Source organism: Bombina bombina, chromosome 2 (genome assembly GCF_027579735.1).
Source record: "Bombina bombina isolate aBomBom1 chromosome 2, aBomBom1.pri, whole genome shotgun sequence".
Lineage (NCBI taxonomy): Eukaryota > Metazoa > Chordata > Amphibia > Anura > Bombinatoridae > Bombina > Bombina bombina.
The window spans coordinates 936037996-936065748 of record NC_069500.1 but is presented as its reverse complement, the minus strand read 5'-3'; the positions used below and the strand labels follow the sequence as shown (position 1 = coordinate 936065748).

At 39.2% G+C, this 27753-nt stretch overlaps 1 protein-coding gene across 5 annotated transcripts in view; it reads right to left on the bottom strand.

Annotated features, from left to right (window-relative positions):
- The window catches only part of WDFY3 (WD repeat and FYVE domain containing 3), an 840855-nt gene that overhangs the window by 255418 nt on the left and 557684 nt on the right, over positions 1-27753 (bottom strand). For all 5 annotated transcript variants that reach the window (XM_053703393.1, XM_053703396.1, XM_053703395.1 and 2 more), the window contains 7 exons: positions 22746-22906; positions 20569-20680; positions 20093-20283; positions 12913-13065; positions 11737-11810; positions 10459-10620; positions 10227-10321 (listed from right to left, as the gene is read on the bottom strand). In XM_053703393.1, the coding sequence (XP_053559368.1) occupies positions 10227-10321; positions 10459-10620; positions 11737-11810; positions 12913-13065; positions 20093-20283; positions 20569-20680; positions 22746-22906 (948 nt within the window). The remainder of the gene's footprint in view (positions 1-10226; positions 10322-10458; positions 10621-11736; positions 11811-12912; positions 13066-20092; positions 20284-20568; positions 20681-22745; positions 22907-27753) is intronic.

The window sequence follows — 27753 nt, the reverse complement described above, 5'->3', positions numbered from 1 at the left end:
GTATCTAAAAATAAAATGCAGGGACGTTTGTTACTAATAGTAACAGATGATGATATATGAACTTGGTAAAATGTATAGTACTTGCGTTTAAAAAGGTATTAGCAGCAATGGAGCAATAATATGGTCTCCTTGGATATCCAGTTGTATTGAAAGAACACAGGTAACTGTCGCATAAGAGGCCGTGTTGTATACGGCTTGGCGTTACCGGATAATACTAAATGCGCCTTTTTGTGTGGCTCCTGCATGACCGTTATGACGTCACGTGTGGTGATTGCGTACTGAGTTCTCGTAGTAGCCCCTATTCTGCAAAATATGTGGAAGTCTTGGGGGAATCGAGAGGATACTTTGCGGTCACAGAGTGTGACTTAAATTCTTCCTTGTATGTTGTAATAAGAAAAGGTGATCCTCAAGGCTTATTGTGAATAGCTTGCAGGCTTTGCGGTCGCGATATAGCGACTTGTAACAAGGAATGTAGTATGTTTCTTGTGGTTGCTAGTAGCAACTAGAGAATCCTCGGGTGTAGGAACTTGGCGGTCGTTTGTAACGACTGAGAGTGAGAAGCTGATCTTTGCGGTCGCTGAAAGCGACTAGAGATTCTTTAATTGAAGATGCTTAGCGGTCGCTTGGTTGCGACTAGGAGATCCTTGGAAGTAATCGACTTTGCGGTCGCTAGTAGCGACTAAAATGTTCCTATGTTGGTGTGACCAGGCACAACAAATAGGCTTAGAGTCCTCCAAAGTGCAGTTTTGTAGAATAAGCAGATGGTAATATACAAATAGCACAGTGTCCAGTCAACGCGTTTCGCCCTTGGGCTTTATCAATGTCTTGAGAAAGTCTGCCCCCTACTAGATCCGGTCCCGGATCGGAGGTTGCCCCTTCATGCTGTCTTGGTAGCAGCAGCGGGCTTCTTGGCCTGTTTACCTTTATTCCAGGTCTGGTTAGGTCTCCAGACTGACTTGGATTGTGCAAAATTCCCCTTCAGCTTTGTGGCGAAGGAGGAAGTAGAGGGTCCACCTTTAAAGTTTCGAAAGGAACGAAAATTATTTTGTTTGGCCCTCATTTTAACCGTCTTGTCCTGAGGAAGGGCATGACCATTACCTCCAGTAATGTCGGAAATTATCTCCTTTAGTTCAGGCCCGAATAGGGTCTTATCTTTAAAAGGAATAGCTAAAAGTTTAGAATTTGATGACACATCAGCAGACCAAGACATAAGCCATAACGCTCTACGCTCTAAAATGGCAAAGCCTGCATTCTTTGCCGCTAATTTAGCCATTTGAAAAGCAGCATCGGTAATAAAAGAATTAGCTAGCTTGAGAGCCTTAATTATATCCAAAATATCATCTAATGGGGTCTCAACCTTAAGAGACTCCTCTAGAGCCTCAAACCAAAAAGCTGCTGCAGTAGTTACTGGAACGATGCACGCTATAGATTGTAGGAGAAAACCCTGATGAATAAACAATTTCTTTAAAAGACCCTCTATATTTTTATCCATAGGATCTTTGAAAGCACAACTGTCCTCAATAGGTATAGTTGTACGCTTAGCCAGGGTAGAAATAGCTCCCTCCACCTTAGGGACCTTCTGCCAGGAATCCCGAATGGTGTCAGATATGGGAAACATTTTCTTAAAAGTAGGAGAGGGAGAGAACGGAATGCCTGGTCTATCCCATTCCTTAGTAACAATGTCCGAAATCCTTCTAGGGACTGGAAAAACATTAGTGTAAATAGGGACCTCTAGATACTTATCCATGTTACACAATTTCTCTGGTGGGATTACAATAGGGTCACAACCATCCAGAGTCGCTAAAACCTCCTGGAGTAACAAGCGGAGGTGTTCAAGCTTAAACTTAAAGGCTGTCACATCTGAGTCTGTTTGAGGGAACATCTTTCCTGAGTCTGAAAGCTCTCCCTCAGACAGTAAATCCCCCACCCCCAAATCAGAACACTGTGAGGGTACATCGGAGATGGCCAATAAAGCATCAGAGGGCTCAGTATTTACTCTAATACCTGACCTGCTGCGCTTACCCTGTAAGCCTGGCAGTTTAGACAATACCTCTGTAAGGGTAGTAGACATAACTGCAGCCATATCTTGTAGGGTAAAAGAAGTAGACGCACTAGAAGTATTATGCGTTGCCTGAGCGGGCGTTAAAGGTTGTGACAGTTGGGGAGAATTGGATGTCATAACCCGATTCTCTTCAGACTGAGAATCATCCTGAGACATACTTTAATCACCTAAAATATGTTCTTTGCAATGTAAGGCCCTTTCAGTACATGAGGGACACATTTTAAGTGGGGGTTCCACAATGGCTTCTAAACACATAGAACATTGACTTTCCTCAATGTCAGACATGTTGAAACAGACTAGTAATAAACACAAACAGTCTTGAAAACAATTTATTTAGTGAAAAAAACAACAATCTGAAAAACGGTACTGCACCTTTAAGAGTAAAAAAGCGTACAATTTTTCCAAAACTGCTCTAAAATTTTATAATTATCACAATTTTAGTATATATGTGCTTATCTTGCCAGCTAAGATTGCACCACAAGAAATGCTTAACCCTTAATGGAAAAAAACGTTACTCAGAATTTAAGATAGCAATGAATGAAGTCTCATTTACTGTGCAAATTAATTTTCATTTTTTGCCGATAACAACATGATATCCAGCCTACTATTTTCGCCAATCTGATTCGCCGCTTATGGATATAATTCTAAGCAAAATTGTACCTCATTTGCATGCGCACAAAACCGGCACCAATAGCGCATGCGCATTTTCTACTACTGATGCTACAATTACCATCAGATAAATGGGAATAACGCATGCGCATTTTAAAGCTAAATTGATGCTATCGGTTCTCCAGACTTTCTACGCTGAAACGCCAAAATATAATTCCTCCCGTCCTTATTTTTACCCTAAAATTTATTGCAGGTTACGATGCAGGATTGAAGCATCACCAACTAAATCAGTATTTACATACTGAATCTGTTAGTTGCTGCTTTGAGTTGGTGATCTTCAAATCGATAGAGCGGGTCTTCTGTGTTGGAGCTGGTCTGGAAGCGGGTGACATTGTCGATGACGTTGCGCAGTCTTGCGCATGCGCAGTGAGAAATTTTGACGCCATATTCAAACTGCGGTTGTCACACAAGATTGGATAGGAGCAGCATATACCCACAGAGTGGGTTCGGAAAAATTTATATTCAATTAAGAAGATTGCAGCGATTAGGTAAAAAAATAATAAATGACATCCTATTGAAAATATGCTTATAACAGATTGTAGAAATGTAAAACGGTAAGTTAAATTGAGCTTACAGTGGTCCTTTAAGTCACTCTATCACTTCGTTTTGGCTAAATCTTCAGTTTAGGCCCACCGGAGCTGGAGCTGGAGCTTGCTGCTTGCATAGGAATATCAACTGCGCATCTGAGGCACGAAATCAGGGCCCCGCCCATCAATATTGATGTCTCTCTGCCTAGTAAAAACCACTGTAAAGCGGTCTAGAACCTAGCCATGTGGGTTTGTCATATACCCAATCTATATTGTAAGCCATGTGAAACCCTCCAGAGCCATCAAACATAAAAACGTTTACACATAAAAACGTTTACACATAAAAACGTTATGTTGCCATCCAAGCATATCATCGTTTTGTCTCAAAAACATTATGTTATCAGTGTCAACCAATTTTCAGCCCATAACATACAGGTCCCAGTAATACCCCTTCTATCACATGTAGGATTACTGCTTACCCCTTCCCTTATGGGAACAATGTCAGCCAGTTCTGAAATAACACAGTCTCTCCAGAAAAAAATTACTGAACATACCCCAATGCTTGTAGCATGAAAAACGTTCCCCGCACTGAAGCTTCTCAAGTACTACTCAGCCATTCTGTGGGAACTTCTCTGTATCTTAGTGACAACTGCTAAGATCATCAGTCTCCAGGCAGAAATCTTCATCCATCTGCTGCCTGGGAAAAAAATAGCACTCACCGGTACCATTTAAAATAAAAAAGTCTTTCACTTTACCTCTTCCTATTACTTAGTATAGGCAAAGAGAATGACTGGGGGGGTGGAGTCAAGGGAGGAGCTATATAGACAGCTCTGCTGTGGTGCTCTTTGCCACTTCCTGTTAGCAGGAGGATAATATCCCAAAAGTAAGGATGAATCCGTGGACTCGTCGTATCTAGTAGAAGAAAGTATATTAATATAACCATGTTGGCTGTGCAAAACTGGGGAAACAGAATTTATGTTTACCTGATAAATTTCTTTCTCCAACGGTGTGTCCGGTCCACGGCGTCATCCTTACTTGTGGGATATTCTCTTCCCCAACAGGAAATGGCAAAGAGCCCAGCAAAGCTGGTCACATGATCCCTCCTAGGCTCCGCCTACCCCAGTCATTCGACCGACGTTAAGGAGGAATATTTGCATAGGAGAAACCATATGGTACCGTGGTGACTGTAGTTAAAGAAAATAAAATATCAGACCTGATTAAAAAAACCAGGGCGGGCCGTGGACCGGACACACCGTTGGAGAAAGAAATTTATCAGGTAAACATAAATTCTGTTTTCTCCAACATAGGTGTGTCCGGTCCACGGCGTCATCCTTACTTGTGGGAACCAATACCAAAGCTTTAGGACACGGATGAAGGGAGGGAGCAAATCAGGTCACCTAAATGGAAGGCACCACGGCTTGCAAAACCTTTCTCCCAAAAATAGCCTCAGAAGAAGCAAAAGTATCAAACTTGTAAAATTTGGTAAAAGTGTGCAGTGAAGACCAAGTCGCTGCCCTACATATCTGATCAACAGAAGCCTCGTTCTTGAAGGCCCATGTGGAAGCCACAGCCCTAGTGGAATGAGCTGTGATTCTTTCGGGAGGCTGCCTTCCGGCAGTCTCGTAAGCCAATCTGATGATGCTTTTAATCCAAAAAGAGAGAGAGGTAGAAGTTGCTTTTTGACCTCTCCTTTTACCTGAATAAACAACAAACAAGGAAGATGTTTGTCTAAAATCCTTTGTAGCATCTAAATAGAATTTTAGAGCGCGAACAACATCCAAATTGTGCAACAAACGTTCCTTCTTTGAAACTGGTTTTGGACACAGAGAAGGTACGATAATCTCCTGGTTAATGTTTTTGTTAGAAACAACTTTTGGAAGAAAACCAGGTTTAGTACGTAAAACCACCTTATCTGCATGGAACACCAGATAAGGAGGAGAACACTGCAGAGCAGATAATTCTGAGACTCTTCTAGCAGAAGAAATCGCAACTAAAAACAAAACTTTCCAAGATAATAACTTAATATCAACGGAATGTAAGGGTTCAAACGGAACCCCCTGAAGAACTGAAAGAACTAAATTGAGACTCCAAGGAGGAGTCAAAGGTTTGTAAACAGGCTTGATTCTAACCAGAGCCTGAACAAAGGCTTGAACATCTGGCACAGCTGCCAGCTTTTTGTGAAGTAATACCGACAAGGCAGAAATCTGTCCCTTCAGGGAACTTGCAGATAATCCTTTTTCCAATCCTTCTTGAAGGAAGGATAGAATCCTAGGAATCTTAACCTTGTCCCAAGGGAATCCTTTAGATTCACACCAACAGATATATTTTTTCCAAATTTTGTGGTAAATCTTTCTAGTCACAGGCTTTCTGGCCTGAACAAGAGTATCGATAACAGAATCTGAGAATCCTCGCTTCGATAAAATCAAGCGTTCAATCTCCAAGCAGTCAGCTGGAGTGAAACCAGATTCGGATGTTCGAACGGACCCTGAACAAGAAGGTCTCGTCTCAAAGGTAGCTTCCAAGGTGGAGCCGATGACATATTCACCAGATCTGCATACCAAGTCCTGCGTGGCCACGCAGGAGCTATCAAGATCACCGACGCCCTCTCCTGCTTGATCCTGGCTATCAGCCTGGGGATGAGAGGAAATGGCGGGAACACATAAGCTAGTTTGAAGGTCCAAGGTGCTACTAGTGCATCCACTAGAGCCGCCTTGGGATCCCTGGATCTGGCCCCGTAGCAAGGAACTTTGAAGTTCTGACGAGAGGCCATCAGATCCATGTCTGGAATGCCCCACAGGTGAGTGACTTGGGCAAAGATTTCCGGATGGAGTTCCCACTCCCCCGGATGCAATGTCTGCCGACTCAGAAAATCCGCTTCCCAATTTTCCACTCCTGGGATGTGGATAGCAGACAGGTGGCAGGAGTGAGACTCCGCCCAAAGAATTATTTTGGTTACTTCTTCCATCGCTAGGGAACTCCTTGTTCCCCCCTGATGGTTGATGTACGCAACAGTCGTCATGTTGTCTGATTGAAACCGTATGAACCTGGTCCTCGCAAGCTGGGGCCAGGCCTGGAGAGCATTGAATATCGCTCTCAGTTCCAGAATATTTATCGGTAGAAGAGATTCTTCCCGAGACCAAAGACCCTGAGCTTTCAGGGATCCCCAGACCGCGCCCCAGCCTATCAGACTGGCGTCGGTCGTGACAATGACCCACTCTGGTCTGTGGAACATCATCCCTTGAGACAGATTGTCCAGGGACAGCCACCAACGGAGTGAGTCTCTGGTCTTCTGATTTACTTGTATCTTCGGAGACAAGTCTGTATAGTCCCCATTCCACTGACTGAGCATGCACAGTTGTAATGGTCTTAGATGAATGCGCGCAAAAGGAACTATGTCCATCGCCGCCACCATCAACCCGATCACTTCCATGCACTGAGCTATGGAAGGAAGAGGAACGGAATGAAGTATCCGACAAGAGTCCAGAAGCTTTGTTTTTCTGGCCTCTGTTAGAAAGATCCTCATTTCTAAGGAGTCTATAATTGTTCCCAAGAAGGGAACCCTTGTTGACGGGGATAGAGAACTCTTTTCCACGTTCACTTTCCAGCCGTGAGATCTGAGAAAGGCCAGGACAATGTCCGTGTGAGCCTTTGCTTGAGGAAGGGACGACGCTTGAATCAGAATGTCGTCCAGGTAAGGTACTACTGCAATGCCCCTTGGTCTTAGCACCGCTAGAAGGGACCCTAGTACCTTTGTGAAAATCCTTGGAGCAGTGGCTAATCCGAAAGGAAGCGCCACGAACTGGTAATGTTTGTCCAGGAATGCAAACCTTAGGAACCGATGATGTTCCTTGTGGATAGGAATATGTAGATACGCATCCTTTAAATCCACCGTGGTCATGAATTGACCTTCCTGGATGGAAGGAAGGATAGTTCGAATGGTTTCCATCTTGAACGATGGGACCTTGAGAAATTTGTTTAAGATCTTGAGATCTAGGATTGGTCTGAACGTTCCCTCTTTTTTGGGAACTATGAACAGATTGGAGTAGAACCCCATCCCCTGTTCTCTTAATGGAACAGGATGAATCACTCCCATTTTTAACAGGTCTTCTACACAATGTAAGAACGCCTGTCTTTTTATGTGGTCTGAAGACAACTGCGACCTGTGGAACCTCCCCCTTGGGGGAAGTCCCTTGAATTCCAGAAGATAACCCTGGGAGACTATTTCTAGCGCCCAAGGATCCAGAACATCTCTTGCCCAAGCCTGAGCGAAGAGAGAGAGTCTGCCCCCCACCAGATCCGGTCCCGGAACGGGGGCCAATATTTCATGCTGTCTTGGTAGCAGTGGCAGGTTTCTTGGCCTGCTTTCCCTTGTTCCAGCCTTGCATTGGTCTCCAAGCTGGCTTGGCCTGAGAAGTATTACCCTCTTGCTTAGAGGACGTAGCACCTTGGGCTGGTCCGTTTTTACGAAAGGGACGAAAATTAGGTCTATTTTTTGCCTTGAAAGGCCGATCCTGAGGAAGGGCGTGGCCCTTACCCCCAGTGATATCAGAGATAATCTCTTTCAAGTCAGGACCAAACAACGTTTTCCCCTTGAAAGGAATGTTTAGTAGCTTGTTCTTGGAAGACGCATCAGCCGACCAAGATTTCAACCAAAGCGCTCTGCGCGCCACAATAGCAAACCCAGAGTTCTTAGCCGCTAACTTAGCCAATTGCAAAGAGGCGTCTAGAGTGAAAGAATTAGCCAATTTGAGCATTGATTCTGTCCATAATCTCCTCATAAGGAGGAGAGTCACTATCGAGCACCTTAAGCAGTTCATCAAACCAGAAATATGCGGCAGTAGTGACAGGGACAATGCATGAAATGGGTTGTAGAAGGTAACCCTGCTGAACAAACATCTTTTTAAGCAAACCTTCTAATTTTTTATCCATAGGATCTTTGAAAGCACAACTATCCTCTATGGGAATAGTGGTGCGTTTGTTTAAAGTAGAAACCGCTCCCTCGACCTTGGGGACTGACTGCCATAAGTCCTTTCTGGGGTCGACCATAGGAAACAATTTTTTAAATATGGGGGGAGGGACGAAAGGAATACCGGGCCTTTCCCATTCTTTATTAACAATGTCCGCCACCCGCTTGGGTATAGGAAAAGCTTCTGGGAGCCCCGGCACCTCTAGGAACTTGTCCATTTTACATAGTTTCTCTGGGATGACTAAATTTTCACAATCATCCAGAGTGGATAATACCTCCTTAAGCAAAATGCGGAGATGTTCCAATTTAAATTTAAATGTAATCACATCAGATTCAGCCTGCTGAGAAATGTTCCCTAAATCAGTAATTTCTCCCTCAGACAAAACCTCCCTGGCCCCCTCAGATTGGGTTAGGGGCCCTTCAGAGATATTAATATCAGCGTCGTCATGCTCTTCAGTAACTAAAACAGAGCAGCCACGCTTACGCTGACAAGGGTTCATTTTGGCTAAAATGTTTTTGACAGAATTATCCATTACAGCCGTTAATTGTTGCATAGTAAGGAGTATTGGCGCGCTAGATGTACTAGGGGCCTCCTGAGTGGGCAAGACTCGTGTAGACGAAGGAGGGAATGATGCAGTACCATGCTTACTCCCCTCACTTGAGGAATCATCTTGGGCATCATTGTCATTATCACATAAATCACATTTATTTAAATGAATAGGAATTCTGGCTTCCCCACATTCAGAACACAGTCTATCTGGTAGTTCAGACATGTTAAACAGGCATAAACTTGAACAGAAAGTACAAAAAACGTTTTAAAATAAAACCGTTACTGTCACTTTAAATTTTAAACTGAACACACTTTATTACTGCAATTGCGAAAAAACATTAAGGAATTGTTCAAAATTCACCAAATTTTCACCACAGCGTCTTAAAGCTTTGAAAATATTGCACACCAATTTTGGAAGCTTTAACCCTTAAAATAACGGAACCGGAGCCGTTTTAAGCTTTAAACCCCTTTACAGTCCCTGGTATCTGCTTTGCTGAGACCCAACCAAACCCAAAGGGGAATACGATACCAAATGACGCCTTCAGAAGTCTTTTATAAGTATCAGAGCTCCTCTCACATGCGACTGCATGCCATGCCTCTCAAAAACAAGTGCGCAACACCGGCGCGAAAATGAGACTCTGCCTATGCTTTGGGAAAGCCCCTAAAGAATAAGGTGTCTAAAACAGTGCCTGCCGATATTATTATATCAAAATACCCATATAAAATGATTCCTCAAGGCTAAATATGTGTTAATAATCAATCGATTTAGCCCAGAAAAAGTCTACAGTTTAAATAAGCCCTTGTGAAGCCCTTATTTACAATCGTAATAAACATGGCTTACCGGATCCCATAGGGAAAATGACAGCTTCCAGCATTACATCGTCTTGTTAGAATGTGTCATACCTCAAGCAGTAAGAGACTGCACACTGTTCCCCCAACTGAAGTTAATTGCTCTCAACAGTCCTGTGTGGAACAGCCATGGATTTTAGTTACGGTTGCTAAAATCATTTTCCTCATACAAACAGAATTCTTCATCTCTTTTCTGTTTCTGAGTAAATAGTACGTACCAGCACTATTTGAAAATAACAAACTCTTGATTGAATAATGAAAAACTACAGTTAAACACTAAAAAACTCTAAGCCATCTCCGTGGAGATGTTGCCTGTACAACGGCAAAGAGAATGACTGGGGTAGGCGGAGCCTAGGAGGGATCATGTGACCAGCTTTGCTGGGCTCTTTGCCATTTCCTGTTGGGGAAGAGAATATCCCACAAGTAAGGATGACGCCGTGGACCGGACACACCTATGTTGGAGAAATGGGTAATAAAGGGATTATCTATCTTTTTAAACAATAAAAATGTTGGCGTTGACTGTCCCTTTAACAATGCAGGTATTTTTCTTTACAATGCTCATTTCCTTTTCTCACACTGCAAAAAAACAGAACTAATACGCACCTGGCTCAAGTTTTTCGTCATTATTTACTTCCATGACTACAAACTTCTCACACACAGCAAACGTAGGTAATGTTGAAGAGATGAATTGACCGAACCTTTATAGGGGAAAAAAAATCTGAAGTCATCTACTGAACAAATGCAGCTGTTGAGATTCTATTCCAAATAACACTACGCATTCTCTGATGCACTTTATTTCTGAATGTGAAAGTAACAAAAACAAGAGCATATTTACCTCAGAAGGTCATTCGGATTTGGGAAACTCTGCAGTAGGAAGCTTAACACATTACTGATAGCAGCAATAGTCGGCTGAGATAGAGACATATCCCGCAAGGTCAGTAGGAGCTTTGGGATCAGCTGAAATTCCCTCATAAGTTTGGCGTTCTTTGCAGCCTCGCTACAACAAATACAAAAAGGCAATAAACACAAACTAAGTCTGTAAAAGAGACAAAATGCTCTACAAATTCTATAATGCATATGAAAAACGATACTTTAACTTTTACTATAAAATTTGCTTCATTCTCTTGGTATCCTTTAGTGATGAGTAAACGTAGGTAGGACTTTGGCCCTCGATGGCTGCAGTGTCTGCAACAATAACATAGCTAAAAACATTGTTGCAATGTTGTTTTAGAACGCTACCTTCCTGAGCCTACCTAGGTTTACTTTTCAATAAAGAACAACTAGAGAACAAAGCAAATTTGATTACAAACTTAAAGTCTCTTTCTTTTTTTAAATTGCATGCTCTATCTTAATCAATAAAATATAAAAAGGGACCCAAAAAATGTTTTCATGATTTAGACACAGCGTACAATTTTAAAAGTTTCCAATCTACTACTATTAGCAAATTTGTTTTGTTCTCATGGTGCTCTTCATTGAGGAGCATACCTAGGTAGGTAGTGTGCACAGTATGGCAGCAGGTTGTAAAAACACTACTGTCATCAAATGTTCTTACAAATTTATAACACTGTTAAAAGTATTCTTGCAAATCTACCCCTTAGTGTTTCAGACACGTGCACATTACGTATCCTTTCAACAAAGCATACTAAGAGAACATAGCAAATTTGATCAAATAAATAAATTGGAAAGTTTTTTTTTGTTTTTTTTAACACTATCTGAATTTTCTTCCGTGATTGAGATAGAACATGCAATTTTAAGCAACTTTCTAATTTACTCCTATTATCATTTTTTTTCGTTCTCTTGCTATCTTTATTTGAAAAAGAAATCCAGAACCCTGGACAGCACATGTTAAGTGGTGGATGAATGTATCCACCAATCAGCAAGAACAACCCAGGTTGTTCAACAAAACTGGGCTGGCAGCTAAACTTACATTCTTGCTTTTCAAATAAAGATACCAAGAGAATGAAGAACATTTGCTAATGGAAGTAAATTAGAAAGTTGCTTAAAATTGCATGATCTATCTGAATCACAAAAGAAAACATTTGGGTTCAGTGTCCCTTATAAATACACAAATTATATGTTGATCATTACAATGTTATTTTGTTTGCAATCCTACCTTGATTCTGTTAGAAGCTCAATAAAATGTTCAAAGAGGGAAAGGTGCAGTTCATATGGAGCGTGAAGCCAGACCTAGAACACACATCACATGGCAAATCAAGAGTAGATGATATTCAGGCCTACAATGTATCTAAATGAAATTAAAGTCTTCTTTTAAGAGAACGCTATAGAATGGTGAAAAACAATATAAAGAAAGTTAAAGGGCCATTATAGTGCAACAATACATGGCTGGTGAGCCAATCAGCAGTGGCAGTGGAGCAGCCCAGTTGTGCAATTGCCACTGCTGATTGGCTCACTGGTTTTTCCATTTGGGACCAGCAGTTCTCTGGGGCTCATGAGCAGTACTTTACCTTTGCAGCGTTAATAACATAGGTTGGTAGTGCTAAAATGACAAGATCTGACAAATATTTGACTATAACGGCCCGTTAAAGAATTTTGCCGTCTGTTTTGAATTATATTTTTTTCATGTAAAATTATTGTCTCTGCAAAATATTTAATGCCGTGTGACCTACTGATGACAGGTCCAGTAAAACTGAATAAATCGAGAGAATAAGTGGAACACAGATAAAATCGATAATAGTGACAAAATAAATAATATAATTTCTCCTTAAACATATTAATGTATAAGCTATGCTTTAAATTATGTACATGGACATGATGTTTAGGTGTTTATAGTTTCATTGATTTATTTTTTAATAATAAAAATGCTGAATTATTCTCGGTTATCTCCTACTTAGGTTGGAGTTTTCAATAGACAATGGATGCCAACTCTCAGAGGTCAACTATGGTGTCACATAAAAACTTTACAATACAACCCCTACCATCTTCCATTAAGAGTTAGGGTGACCAGTACAGCCAATCAGAATCTTTACTGATGAATTTATAGGCCCCTCTTAGGTGGTATATATTTGTGAGCTGGCCATAGCATGTACATATTACTGTTCAAATCACTGGGCTAAAAATAAGTAAAGGAATGGATACATAACTATATATTTCATTTGAGGTGCAAATAGAGCCCTGTATTCCATTATGTTCCCCTAAACTATACTCCAGACTTTTGATGTCTTTTGATATTATGCAGCAATGGCAAACTGCATTAGGAAACAAGCAGGTGGCTCAAACCAAGTATAGTTTTTAGCAGGATATGTTTACGCTACATCCACCAATCTCATACCTCAAAGTCACAAAGCAGGTCCTGGAAAGCTGTAGAGTTGGGTATAATGGATGTTTCATGTCCACTGTCAACAGTTCCAACCAATGAAAAGGTCAAGTGCAGAATATGGCTGTTCAGGAGACCCCGCTTTTTCTTTAGCAACATTGCTAACAGCTGACAAAAATATGAAACAAACACTGAAATGAGGTATATAGTCAATGAAACATTTAGGTAATATACCATCTACCTACATACACACATTGTGTGTGTATATATAGACATATAAATAGATCACTTTCAGCATCTTATTCTTGGTTGTATTCATATATTTTGCTTTTTCGTATGTTACGGAGTAAACATTAACAAAACACGGTTATTATAAAAAAAAATGATATCTATAGTTCATTATAGTGTGTAAAATACTGGGATTTTGGATGAATTATTTGAAAACTCTTTAGTGCTGATCCCAAATAAAAGTAATCAGATTAATGTATATTTGTAATAGAAGAGGAAGTAAACTATATTACTCCACAGGCAAGTATATAAAAAACAGCATGTGAGAGAAATACTCAGACTCTATAAACAGAAAGAACTCGGGTCAAACATTATTAACCCAGAATGCCGCAGTTTACCCCTTTCAAACTCTTAGCAGTGACAGCTGCATCTCAAATGTTGATAAATGTATTTTTTTCCATTTTGGCAGGCAATGCCTTTTGAACGCCTGTCACAGAATGATGTATTCTTGCAGCCTAGGGCATATGTCTTAACATATGATGCAGTTCAAGCACTTTTTTGATGAAAAAAAATTTAGGCTATTAAATAATTTATATTTATTTTTGCTCTGGTGTCCACCGTAGAGGTTCAGACTGATGCATCAATTTAGTTTACAGCACTATAGATGGAATTTATAAAATAAAATCAATTGTCCTCTTAGCCCAGTATATTTGATTATCTTACAACTTGCATACATTATGTCATTAGGTTTCTGTTCCGAGGGGAATTAGAGAAATATTGAATATATATATCATCGTATGGGTTGGGATTAAATATAAAGGAGTATGGATTTTTGTTGTAAGAAACTTAGACAGAAATATTTCAAATTAAAGGGACAAGAAACACCTTGTAATTACACAACATTACTGTTATGTTGCTATAGAATAACATATCGGCCAAGTGTTACAGTTTTTAAAACAAATTAACATCCTTTTTACTGCAATAATTTTTTTAATAGCCAAACTCCACACATCATTTCCCTTGTTTGGAGGGGCCAATCTGGAGACAACAAGGCTAGTCATGGTCATAAAGTTAGTATTAAGCAAATTGTTTTACAGTTGTTATCTGTTAAAGATAATTAGGGACAAATATGTAGCAGAGTTAGCCTTTAGAAGTCAGCAGGGTGCATTTTAAGAATTAGAACTTGCGCAATTTCCAATCAAGTTGCTTCATTGCACATAACTAAACATATATAAAAATCGTAAGGTATTTACTGTTCCTTTAATGCTAAATAAATTAATACATGGCCCTCAACATTCTAAAATGATACAAATCTCAAAAATATGTTAATCTTAAAAGGAAATTCCAGACAAAATTGGAATCCACATGGATTTATTTCAGTTTTGAATAGAAGCATTTTTATAATATACATGTATGAGCAAAAATACTTCTCATAAAAGCTATAATTGTTTCAGAAGTGTATTTAAGTATGCACCGTGCACCAGCATTTTAAACACAGCACTTGCTCAGAGAGCCTAAGGTGTTTGTACCATATGGTAATGACTAAATTTGTTCAATGCTGACATGATACAAGCCCCACTGCCGCTCTGAGCAGCTGCAGTATTTAAAATGCTGGTGCACTGAGAATATCTAGCTATGCTTTACATGCACAAAAAAATTCTAACACTAAAACATTGATAACTTTTACTAGAAGCATTTTTCCAATACATGTATATTGTAAATATGTTTCTATTCAAATATGTAATTCATCTGTGTACATTTACATTAAAGGGGCATTCCGGTAAAAATGTATGTGAGGTGTGTCAATGTACATCAGTAGAGATGTGGGAGATCTGCTTATCAGCTATTAAAGGGACACTAAACCCAAATTTTTTATTTTGTGATTCAGATAGAGCATGACATTTTAAGCAACTTTCTAATTTACTCTTATTATCAAATTTTCTTCATTCTCTTGGTATCTTTATTTGAAATGCAAGAATGTAAGTTTAGATGCCGGCCCATTTTCGGTGAACAACCTTGGTTGTTCTTGCTAATTGGTGGATAAATTCATGCACCATTAAAAAAGTGCTGTCCAGAGTCTGAACTAATAAAAAAGCTTAGATGCCTTCATTTTCAAATAAAGATAGCAAGAGAACGAAGAAAAATTGATAATAGGTGTAAATTAGAAAATTGCTTAAAATTGCATGCTCTATCTGAATCACGAAAGAAAAAAATTGGGTTCAGTGTCCCTTTAAGCTTCCTATTAGTTTACAAATAAAAAGTAAATAGCTTTAAATAAGTTTTTATTCAAAAAATATATATTTAAACACATTAAAATAAGGTTCTTTGTTTAGCTGCATATTAAAAGTCTGTTTGATCCACTCAATTCTATAAATAAAGAAAATTTAGAAACATTTGGTGCAGGACCAATAAAATTGTTTAAAGGGACACTAAACCCAATTTTTTTCTTTAATGATTCAGATAGAGCGTGCAAGTTTAAGCAACTTTCAAATTTACTCCTATTATCAATGTATCTTTGTTCTCTTGCTATCTTTATTTAAAAAGCAGGAAAGTAAAGCTTAAGAGCCGGCCCATTTTTGGTTCAGAACCTGGGTTATGCTTGCTTATTGGTTTGCTAAATGCAGCCACCAATATAAACTGCCTTTTGAGAATTCAAGCAGGAGCTTGATAGTACTACTGAGATCTTTAGATAATCAGGCCCACTGAGAGGAGTGAGAGGGAGAAAAGAGGAATATGAATTCTCTCACTAAAACTGAAGCAGCATTAAACTAATAAACATAAAAGTTAAAAATATAATTATTTTTATAAAGTTAGTGTCACAAATATCTCAGGATTCAGCTGCTAAGGAGTTAACTTTGTGTAGCTTGCACTCAAAACAGTTATTTGTTTTCAAGAAGAATTGTGTTTGTATTTTCTTTGAAGTGCCAGAACCCCCTAAATAGCCACCAAATGTTAGTGTGTATGCATTGAGTCATAAAATCACTGAAGCTCTTAGTCACAGAGATACACAGGATAAAGTTTATGGCTTAAGCTGTCAATAGAATGCCTGATGCAAAACAGGCCCTTCATTACAAAAACTGACCAGGTCACTGACAGGACATTGGTATATTATGTACATATGTGGGTTAAAACTGTTATAACCTAAAGGAAGGTAAATATGACAACCTATGGCATATTTGATATCAAACCGATTCTCCCAATAAAACTAAAAGGTTCTAGATATGTAAATATATAAATTTCTTACCTAGCAGAAATTATACTGGATTGTATAATTTCAGGCAAGAAATTAGTCTATTGAAGGTCATAAAGACAAGGGGGTTTCTTAGCCCGCCCAGGAGGGTGTGGTTAAGCAACCTGATCTCTGAAAAGTAGGTTTAAGAATCTTATTTTTTAACAATAAGATTGTCATTCTTACAAGGGGAGCTGCTGTACAGAGTAAGGAGCCATCTTCTTCTGCCATTCCCCTGGCGCAGATCTTGAAGACTAGGAAAGTATTCAATTCTGTTTTTCTCCTTTTTATTTTAAAACACTGTTTGCGTGTGTAATTTTATTTGTAACAACTTTTATTAATAATGCATTGTGCATAATATTTTTGGCATAATAAATAATTCCTTTATTAAGTTTGGCCTTTGTCTAATAATTGAACCACGTTACTGAAAGAGACTGGAATATTAGAACTGTATAATTTAGGTTATTTTCTGCTAAATTGTATTTCTAGAGTTAATGTGTAAAGTCTGGGTTTTTCCTTAGGATTTTCCTTTTAATAAATTTTAAGTGGTGGCAGTATTTGAGCTATAGGATTGATAGTTTATTGTGGGTGGCATTAAAAGGGAGTGTTGGGCATTTCTCTTACGTCTAGTACAGATTAAGGGAGTGCGAATTAACTCTTGCACCCACTAAACTGAATCACAAGCTTGCCTGGTGTGGCTAGATTGTGACCTATAGGTGACAGAAAAGGGGGCTGAAAACCCTTTCTGTGCCAAATAAGTGACTGGCGCAGGGTTGGATAACCTTGGTTCGTCACAGTTAGACTTGCCCCACATTGTGCAGATCAATCGTAAAGGGACATTCTAGGTAAAATTAAACTTTCATGATTCAGATAGGGCATTCAATTTTAAACAAGTTTTCTATTTACTTTTATCATCAAATTTGCTTTGTTCTCTTGGAATTCTTTGTTGAAAGCTAACCCTAGGTAGGTTAATGCGCTAATCTCTAAGCACTTTAAGGCCGCATCTTGTTTCAGTGCATTTTGACAGTTTTTACAGCTAGACGGTGCTAGTTCATGTGTGCCATATAGATAAAGTTATCACTCCCGTGGAGTTATTTATGAGTCAGCACTGATTGGCTAAAATGCAAGTCTGTCTAAAGAACTGAAACAAGGGGGAAGTCTGCTGAGGCTTAGATACAAGATGATGATAGATGTAAAAAGTATATTAATATAATCATGTTGGTTATAACAAACTGGGGAATTGGTAATAAAGGGATATTCTATCTTTTTAAACAATACAAATTCTACAGTAGACTGTCCCTTTAAAATTACATTTTATGGGAGGGCGTGTCCATACAGTGGCCATGATAGGCTGCATTTTCAGAAGCTGAAGAAGAATTTTTGAAAATCTATCGATTATCAATGGACGGCTTTAGCATCTATGTTGGCAAATAACATATTTGATCAGATCACTACCTACTCTATCGAATGACACCAAATCTGCTTCAAATAATTGGTGATTTGACTGGAGCTGTTAGAATTCTAATGGTGGCCTTCACACTTCTTATACTCTACCCTGGGAAACCGGGTAATCCAGACTTTTTATATCTTGCTAACTAAGCCTAATAAGACATGGAAGTCACTCTACAACTTTTGCTGAAGGATCTTAGTGCTTCAATGGATGAACATTTTATTCAGTTGTCCCAACACATCACTGAATGTTTTCGCGTCCCTGCATATGAGCACCACGCCACAGATGGCGATTCGTTTTCCACTACCACGAAGCTTGTGAATGAGGAAATCAGAAATACTAGTGATCTTAAAGAAATCTCATACAAGAGTACACTGACCCGCTCTACATGTACGTGCACAGATGCTGTTGTAGAGAATGCAGCATGGAGAGAGCTCGCATTTGACTGTACACATTGGCAATGGAGTCGCTTGGAAGAACATTACTTTTCCCACGACGCATCTACACAGAGGTATACTGCAAGTAACGACCAGGTGGCGGATCCGCAGGCTAAACTGACACTACCCGCACATACAGGAAATCAAAAGGCTGGTAGACGGAGAGGCACACCGGACTTTTCCTTTAATAGGAACAAATTCCTCATTCAGCTTGCACACGAGTGGTTGTGCTTTTTTGGTAACATTTGCTTTAAAAAATGGTGTCATGTCCTGAAGTACTTAGCTTGATCATAGGTTGTCTTTCATTAATATTTTGTGTCACCACTGCTGTTCTGTTTTGCCTTAAAGAAGATTGCAAATGTAATTGTATTTTCTGTACACTTGTTTATTTTGAAAACCGCATAAAAACAGTTGAATTAAAAAAAAATAAAAATGGTGTCATGTCATCTTGCTAGATGGCGGTTTTGGTCAGACCTCTATATATCCCAGATCTTGCATGCTTTTATAGTACCCAATAGGTTTAACATAATAATATAGATATTGCTAATGTCATCATATATGTTTATTCATTGTGCTGCTCTACAGTTTCACAGGACATATGACTCCTATAAACCTTATTACCTCTGTGTATGCTAGCTCTATATGATATAAGATGCAACAACAAATACCTACTTAGCTTTTTCTTTGATTGAACCACTCACTCTGGATTCTCTAGTAGGGTTGGATACTACCTTCCTATAACATATGCTAACATAATTAGAGAGTTTTCACTGGCGTTTTACACTCTTCTTTTACTTTATGGTAGTGTCGGGTTGGTACGAATATCAGCGGCCGGATGGGGGACTTAATCTGATTCTATATTGTACATTGATACACGATTGAGTGAGGGTCCCGCACATATCAGAGGTCAAAGAGTACTCCTATGAGTAATTTGTCAAAGAGTAGAGGTAACATTAGGATTAATGCCCTTTATACAGAGAATTTGGTTGAGGTCGGTTTTATTAAAATGTTCGCCTACCAAGGTACCTCTAATCACTAGAGCTTCCATTCTTAGAATTTCACAAATATAACCTGAGAATGCTATAATCAACCCCACACCAACAAATAACCTTCAGTTTTATTAAGGGGGATACCACGGGTCAGAGTGGAGAACTATAGAGTGTTCACCACACTTCCCTATGTGCCATAGTACTCAGGCCTCCGTAACCAATTCTCTTGTGTTGACTTTCATGGCTTTGCCAGTATTCTTTCTAACTTTTCAGTTCACAGGCTTACCTTCATATATACTATGATCCTTAATTTCCCAGATTAACTGGGATTATTTTTAGCGGCTTTTTGCCCGCTGTTGATTAACAAACATTTCATAATTGATCACTAAAGTGTCTCTCTCAAACAAACAAACTGTTTACTTCTAGACATATATAATGGAATGTAAGCTTCAGCATTAGTGAACAGATATTACAGCTCAGATCGTTTAAATGTTGAATTTACAGAGCGAAAATACACTGTTTACTAGCAGTAATCTATAGTTTATAAAATTACAAAATGAGGTTTCATTTCTAATATGATTTAATTGTTGAACTGAGGAATATGTTCATTTTGTGCAACACCATGGGTATGTACCTATGGATGTATAGATGTAAGAGGACATCTATAACTTTTTGTCATGTTATGCTGTTAAATATAAAAACCTCAATAAAAAATTATGACTAAAAAAAAAAAAAAAAAATTATTTTGGACTTTTATTAGAAAATATTTATGGTATAGGGCAGCAGAGACCTGGATAAAAATGGGACTTTAACAAAATGAATTCCGACTCTATAATTTGGACTTCATTTTTTATTTGCATACCTGGTAGCCTTTAATTCTTTCCATCTCTTTGCTGGCGAGTGGGTTGCTCTTTACTACACACACGAGTGCTTTGACAGCTGCGTACAATCCTTCAACATCAGACGCCATGGCAACAAGGCCAAGTATGGCGGCCGCACCTCCGATATATTGTAAAGTGGTAGCTACTGGCTTTGGGACAAACGTTCTCACCCCTAAATAAAAACATCTATATGTATCATCATGTAATAACATCAAGTCTATTTTTAAAACAATGATGAATTCTGATTGTCTAGCTGATTTTTTAAGCCTAAATTTTTTTTTTCTATTATAAAAAATATGTTCGTGATTGTGAAACAACAAAACTGTATCTCAAAAGCCAATTGAAATTATAATTTTGAAGCTACACAGAAAAGATATGATAAAGAAACTAAAAAAAAAAAAAGAATTGTATAAATCCCTACTACATCATTTTGTTGCATTTGCATTGTTAAGTTTACCTAAATAACCAATGAGTGCAGCGCCTATTGTCCGCGCAGGTCCATTTAAGTGCCCAGCAGAGTTATGCAGCAGCTTCACCGGAGTCGCATTTTCATGTGACGATATAGCCAACTATTAGGACAAGAAAAAACAAAGAAATTACAATGATAAAAACATCTTTAAAGGGAGGTGAAACCCAAACATTTTCTTTTACGATTCAGACAGAGCATACAATTTAAAAATAAAAACCCAATTTACTACTGTTAGCAAATTTGCTTTGTTCCCATGCTATTCTTTGTTGAAGAGATATCTAGATAGGTAGCGTGCACATGCCTGGAACACTACATGGCAGGAAATAGTCTAGTGCTCTTGATAATGTATAACATTGTTGCAAAATTGCTGCCATATTGTGCTGCAGATGCGTGCACGCTCCTGACTTTACTTTCCTGTTTTTAAACAAAGGATAACAAGAAAGTGAAGAAACTTTGATAACAGAAGTAAATTGGGATGTTTAACATTTTACACAATATTTGAATAAAAATAAAACACGTGAAAGTAAAAGTTAGACGTTAAACAAACATCCCATTGATTTTTAATGTATTGCAAAAAAGTTTCTTTTTAAAAAAATGGTTCATTTTGTCGTGTAGAATGGAATATTCAATTTAAGAAAAAAATACTTAAAATACTTTTCTAATCTTGACTGACTCCTCCAAATAAGGAAATGGGTGAAGTTTGACCACTGAAAAACAGCAAATATGGTGCGTTCAGGGAGACGTCACAAATGACAAATATGCTAATTTATTGTCAGGCTTCTGTAAAGACTTGGAACAGCAGTGTGTTTTATTTCTCATTGACAAGCAGGTGCTGCCTACATCATAACTGGATTTTAGTATTAAATATTCAATGACACCGCTTCATTCCAATCAATCAACATTTACATTCAAATTTTTAATTCAGAACATTAATAAAAACTTGGGTGGTTTTTGGCGTTGTTTTCTAAGCCATTCCATCATAAATGAAAATTCTGATATCAGTATTTAAAGGGCCACTGTAAGTAAATATTTTCTATGTCTGTTACTAACTAACTACCCCAAATACGCTTTTTATCAATAGCATTTCATTAACATATCTCTACCGTATATCAGAAATCTTGTCTGCAAATTTAATTGTTTTCCAAACCCACTCCGTGGGTATCCTTTGCTCTGTACCAATCCGTTTACAATACCTAGGTTTCAAAATGGCGCTTTAAACACAAAGTTATTGGTTTAAGTATTTTGAACATGCAGTGCTGAAAATAGTGGGCAGGATAACGTGACATCATCGGCGAATAAAAGATATAACTTTTAGAACATTATGAAACTTCGTTTTGGAGAAAATATAGGTCAGTAGGTTTTAATTAATGTTTATTAACTTGAATATGTTAGTTGTTTAGCTTAAAAATTATAACAGAAAGTAATCCTTTAAACTGCGCATATGTTTCATAGTTTAAAAGTGTGATTTTTTTTTTTTTTAAATTGAATTGCATACCAATGTCATAAAAGGCAAGCATGCACAAAACCAAATGTGTGAACAGCCAAGGTATGTTGCAACACACAAAATGATTATTATGAGGTAATAGCCAGTGAAATAAAGTCCAAACCATGGGCGTCCAGAGGGGAAGACAAGGAGCGTTCCCCCTGGCCCGTGACATTGATAGACATGAATTCCCAAGTGACTTAGCATACAGCATTGCTTCAAGTAACTTTTTATTTTATTATATATTATAACAAATGATCATTTTAAATATATCCATTGTTCCAGGATATTAACCCCTTGCATCAAGTGGACGTAGGTACTACGTCACATAGTACTTAGCCCAGCCTACTGTGCTGACGTAGTACCTACATCCTACATTCTGACAACACTTGCAGCCCCGCTGTCAGCTTAGACAGCAGAGACTGCAGCTGGTGGGTGGTGATTGTGGGTGGTAGGAGGGCTGGGGCCATACAATATGGCACATAATTCTGTAGGGGGACCCTATGCTATGGAAAAGGTGATCAAGGAGGGGGAAAGGTGAGGTGGGGCACTACACTATAAAATAAAAAGTGTTATTTTTTACTGGACTATGCAGTAAAAGACTAAGCAAATAAAATACATAAAGAAAATAATGGCTTTGCAACTATTACATTTTATTTTGTGTCCTCTTTAAACAACATACCTGTTTTGCAATGGCTTTGCTATCTAGCTTGTTATAAACTTTTCTGATTCTCGCCACTGTAAGTGAAGATACTGAAAGTGCATAGAGTCCAAAGGAAACTTTCTCTTCTGGTACTAAAGACACTAGAGATGAATTGCCTGATTCAGACTTTGAATCTTTGCCTGTGAAATAAAAAGGAACACGCATTTATTTTTTAAATAAAACACACACAAGATAATTATCACCTAATTGGAGATTCTTTAGTACAGATAACGTTATGAATGAGCCATAGAAAAGGGTGTGTTCAAAGTATCACCGTCTGTGTTCTTCCCTCAAGTCAGCTCTATTGAGTTGTGATCACCATGTTTGCTCATGCAGTGCACCAGAACTTCATAAAACACAAATTTTTAGTCCCACAAAAACTATAGCACACATAAGTTACCTGGTTTTCCCCGGCCACTTCAGTCACACACTCATATTATTATTTTTTTAAAACATGGGCAACCATAGGTGCTATCTGCCATGTTAATGGGACATTTTACTCAAAAATGTTTTATCAATCATATTAAAAAGAAGCTTTTAAATTTATTGATATTTTTAAAACAAATTCAAATGAAAAAAAAAACTGATTTAAATCTAACATAGCAGTGTCAGATGTGCTGATACATATTGACTTAAAAGTACTTCCTACTAATGCAAAAGAAACAAAGTACCTATCAACCAATAACCATTAGCAGGAAATACCTATCAACCAATAACCATTAGCAGGAGGTACCGATCAACCAATAACCATTAGCAGGAGGTACCGATCAACCAATAACCATTAGCAGGAGGTAGCTATCAACCAATAACCATTAGCAGGAAGTATCTATCAACCAATAACCATTAGCAGGAGGTACCTATCAACCAATAACCATTAGCAGGAAGTACCTATCAACCAATAACCATTAGCAGGAAATACCTATCAACCAATAACTATTAGCACATCTGATACTATTGTATTAATTTAAATGAAAAACAAAATTTAAATTTCTAGTGGCGGCCCTGGCAGGAGGTACCTATCAACCAATAACCATTAGCAGGAGGTACCTATCAACCAATAACCATTAACAGAAGGTACCTATCAACCAATAATCAGGAGATGAACCTATCAACCAATAACCATTAGCAGGAGGTACCTATCAACCAATAACCATTAGCAGGAAGTACCTATCAACCAATAACCATTAGCAGGAAATACCTATCAACCAATAACTATTAGCACATCTGATTACTATTGTATTAATTTAAATGAAAAACAAAATTTAAATTTCTAGTGGCGGCCCTGGCAGGAGGTACCTATCAACCAATAACCATTAGCAGGAGGTACCTATCAACCAATAACCATTAACAGAAGGTACCTATCAACCAATAACCATTAGCAGGAGGTACCTATCAACCAATAACCATTAGCAGGAGGTACCTATCAACCAATAACCATTGGCAGAAGGTACCTATCAACCAATAACCATTGGCAGAAGGTACCTATCAACCAATAACCATTAGCAGAAGGTACCTATCAACCAATAACCATTAGCAGGAGGTACCTATCAACCAATAACCATTAGCACAACTGATACTATTGTATTAATTTAAATGATTTTATTTTTTTATCCTCATTTTAAATAAGAGAGGTTTGCAGGGTCACAGCAGGGATTAGAGGAGATAAAAGGAGGAAAGTGTCCCTATTGTGAGCGCATTTCTACTTTCTGGATTTATTTTGAGCTAGATTAAAGGGACAGTCCAGCCAAAATCAGAATCCAAGTGGATTTATTTCAGTTTTGAATAAAAGCATTTTTGTAATAAACATGTATTAGCAAAAATGCTTCTAATAAAAACAGAATTTATGCTTACCTGATAAATTTCTTTCTCTTACGGTGTATTCAGTCCACGGATTCATCCTTACTTGTGGGATATTCTCAATCCCTACAGAAAGTGGCAAAGAGAGCACACAGCAAAGCTGTCCATATAGCTCCCCTCAGGCTCCGCCCCCCCCCCAGTAATTCGAACGACGGTTAGGAGAAAAAGGAGAACCATAGGGTGCAGTGGTGACTGTAGTTATTTTAAATTAAATATGAACCTGACTTAAATGTCAGGGCGGGCCGTGGACTGAATACACCGTAAGAGAAAGAAATTTATCAGGTAAGCATAAATTCTGTTTTCTGTTACTTGGTGTATTCAGTCCACGGATTCATCCTTACTTGTGGGATACCAATACCAAAGCAATAGGACACAGATGAAGGGAGGGAACAAGTCAGGTAACCTAAACGGAAGGCACCACTGCTTGCAAAACCTTTCTCCCAAAAATAGCCTCCGAAGAAGCAAAAGTATCGAATTTGTAAAATTCGGCGAATGTATGCAGTGAAGACCAAGTCGCTGCCTTACAAATCTGTTCAACAGAAGCCTCATTCTTAAAAGCCCATGTGGAAGCCACAGCTCTGGTGGAATGAGCTGTAATTCGTTCGGGAGGCTGCTGTCCAGCAGTCTCATAAGCCAATCTGATGATGCTTTTCAGCCAAAAGGAAAGAGAGGTAGCAGTCGCTTTCTGACCTCTCCTCTTACCAGAGTAGACGACAAATAATGATGATGTTTGTCTGAAAACAGAATTTATGTTTACCTGATAAATTTCTTTCTCCAACGGTGTGTCCGGTCCACGGCGTCATCCTTACTTGTGGGATATTCTCTTCCCCAACAGGAAATGGCAAAGAGCCCAGCAAAGCTGGTCACATGATCCCTCCTAGGCTCCGCCTACCCCAGTCATTCGACCGACGTTAAGGAGGAATATTTGCATAGGAGAAACCATATGGTACCGTGGTGACTGTAGTTAAAGAAAATAAAATATCAGACCTGATTAAAAAAACCAGGGCGGGCCGTGGACCGGACACACCGTTGGAGAAAGAAATTTATCAGGTAAACATAAATTCTGTTTTCTCCAACATAGGTGTGTCCGGTCCACGGCGTCATCCTTACTTGTGGGAACCAATACCAAAGCTTTAGGACACGGATGAAGGGAGGGAGCAAATCAGGTCACCTAAATGGAAGGCACCACGGCTTGCAAAACCTTTCTCCCAAAAATAGCCTCAGAAGAAGCAAAAGTATCAAACTTGTAAAATTTGGTAAAAGTGTGCAGTGAAGACCAAGTCGCTGCCCTACATATCTGATCAACAGAAGCCTCGTTCTTGAAGGCCCATGTGGAAGCCACAGCCCTAGTGGAATGAGCTGTGATTCTTTCGGGAGGCTGCCTTCCGGCAGTCTCGTAAGCCAATCTGATGATGCTTTTAATCCAAAAAGAGAGAGAGGTAGAAGTTGCTTTTTGACCTCTCCTTTTACCTGAATAAACAACAAACAAGGAAGATGTTTGTCTAAAATCCTTTGTAGCATCTAAATAGAATTTTAGAGCGCGAACAACATCCAAATTGTGCAACAAACGTTCCTTCTTTGAAACTGGTTTTGGACACAGAGAAGGTACGATAATCTCCTGGTTAATGTTTTTGTTAGAAACAACTTTTGGAAGAAAACCAGGTTTAGTACGTAAAACCACCTTATCTGCATGGAACACCAGATAAGGAGGAGAACACTGCAGAGCAGATAATTCTGAGACTCTTCTAGCAGAAGAAATCGCAACTAAAAACAAAACTTTCCAAGATAATAACTTAATATCAACGGAATGTAAGGGTTCAAACGGAACCCCCTGAAGAACTGAAAGAACTAAATTGAGACTCCAAGGAGGAGTCAAAGGTTTGTAAACAGGCTTGATTCTAACCAGAGCCTGAACAAAGGCTTGAACATCTGGCACAGCTGCCAGCTTTTTGTGAAGTAATACCGACAAGGCAGAAATCTGTCCCTTCAGGGAACTTGCAGATAATCCTTTTTCCAATCCTTCTTGAAGGAAGGATAGAATCCTAGGAATCTTAACCTTGTCCCAAGGGAATCCTTTAGATTCACACCAACAGATATATTTTTTCCAAATTTTGTGGTAAATCTTTCTAGTCACAGGCTTTCTGGCCTGAACAAGAGTATTGATAACAGAATCTGAGAATCCTCGCTTCGATAAAATCAAGCGTTCAATCTCCAAGCAGTCAGCTGGAGTGAAACCAGATTCGGATGTTCGAACGGACCCTGAACAAGAAGGTCTCGTCTCAAAGGTAGCTTCCAAGGTGGAGCCGATGACATATTCACCAGATCTGCATACCAAGTCCTGCGTGGCCACGCAGGAGCTATCAAGATCACCGACGCCCTCTCCTGCTTGATCCTGGCTATCAGCCTGGGGATGAGAGGAAATGGCGGGAATACATAAGCTAGTTTGAAGGTCCAAGGTGCTACTAGTGCATCCACTAGAGCCGCCTTGGGATCCCTGGATCTGGCCCCGTAGCAAGGAACTTTGAAGTTCTGACGAGAGGCCATCAGATCCATGTCTGGAATGCCCCACAGGTGAGTGACTTGGGCAAAGATTTCCGGATGGAGTTCCCACTCCCCCGGATGCAATGTCTGCCGACTCAGAAAATCCGCTTCCCAATTTTCCACTCCTGGGATGTGGATAGCAGACAGGTGGCAGGAGTGAGACTCCGCCCAAAGAATTATTTTGGTTACTTCTTCCATCGCTAGGGAACTCCTTGTTCCCCCCTGATGGTTGATGTACGCAACAGTCGTCATGTTGTCTGATTGAAACCGTATGAACCTGGTCCTCGCAAGCTGGGGCCAGGCCTGGAGAGCATTGAATATCGCTCTCAGTTCCAGAATATTTATCGGTAGAAGAGATTCTTCCCGAGACCAAAGACCCTGAGCTTTCAGGGATCCCCAGACCGCGCCCCAGCCTATCAGACTGGCGTCGGTCGTGACAATGACCCACTCTGGTCTGTGGAACATCATCCCTTGAGACAGATTGTCCAGGGACAGCCACCAACGGAGTGAGTCTCTGGTCTTCTGATTTACTTGTATCTTCGGAGACAAGTCTGTATAGTCCCCATTCCACTGACTGAGCATGCACAGT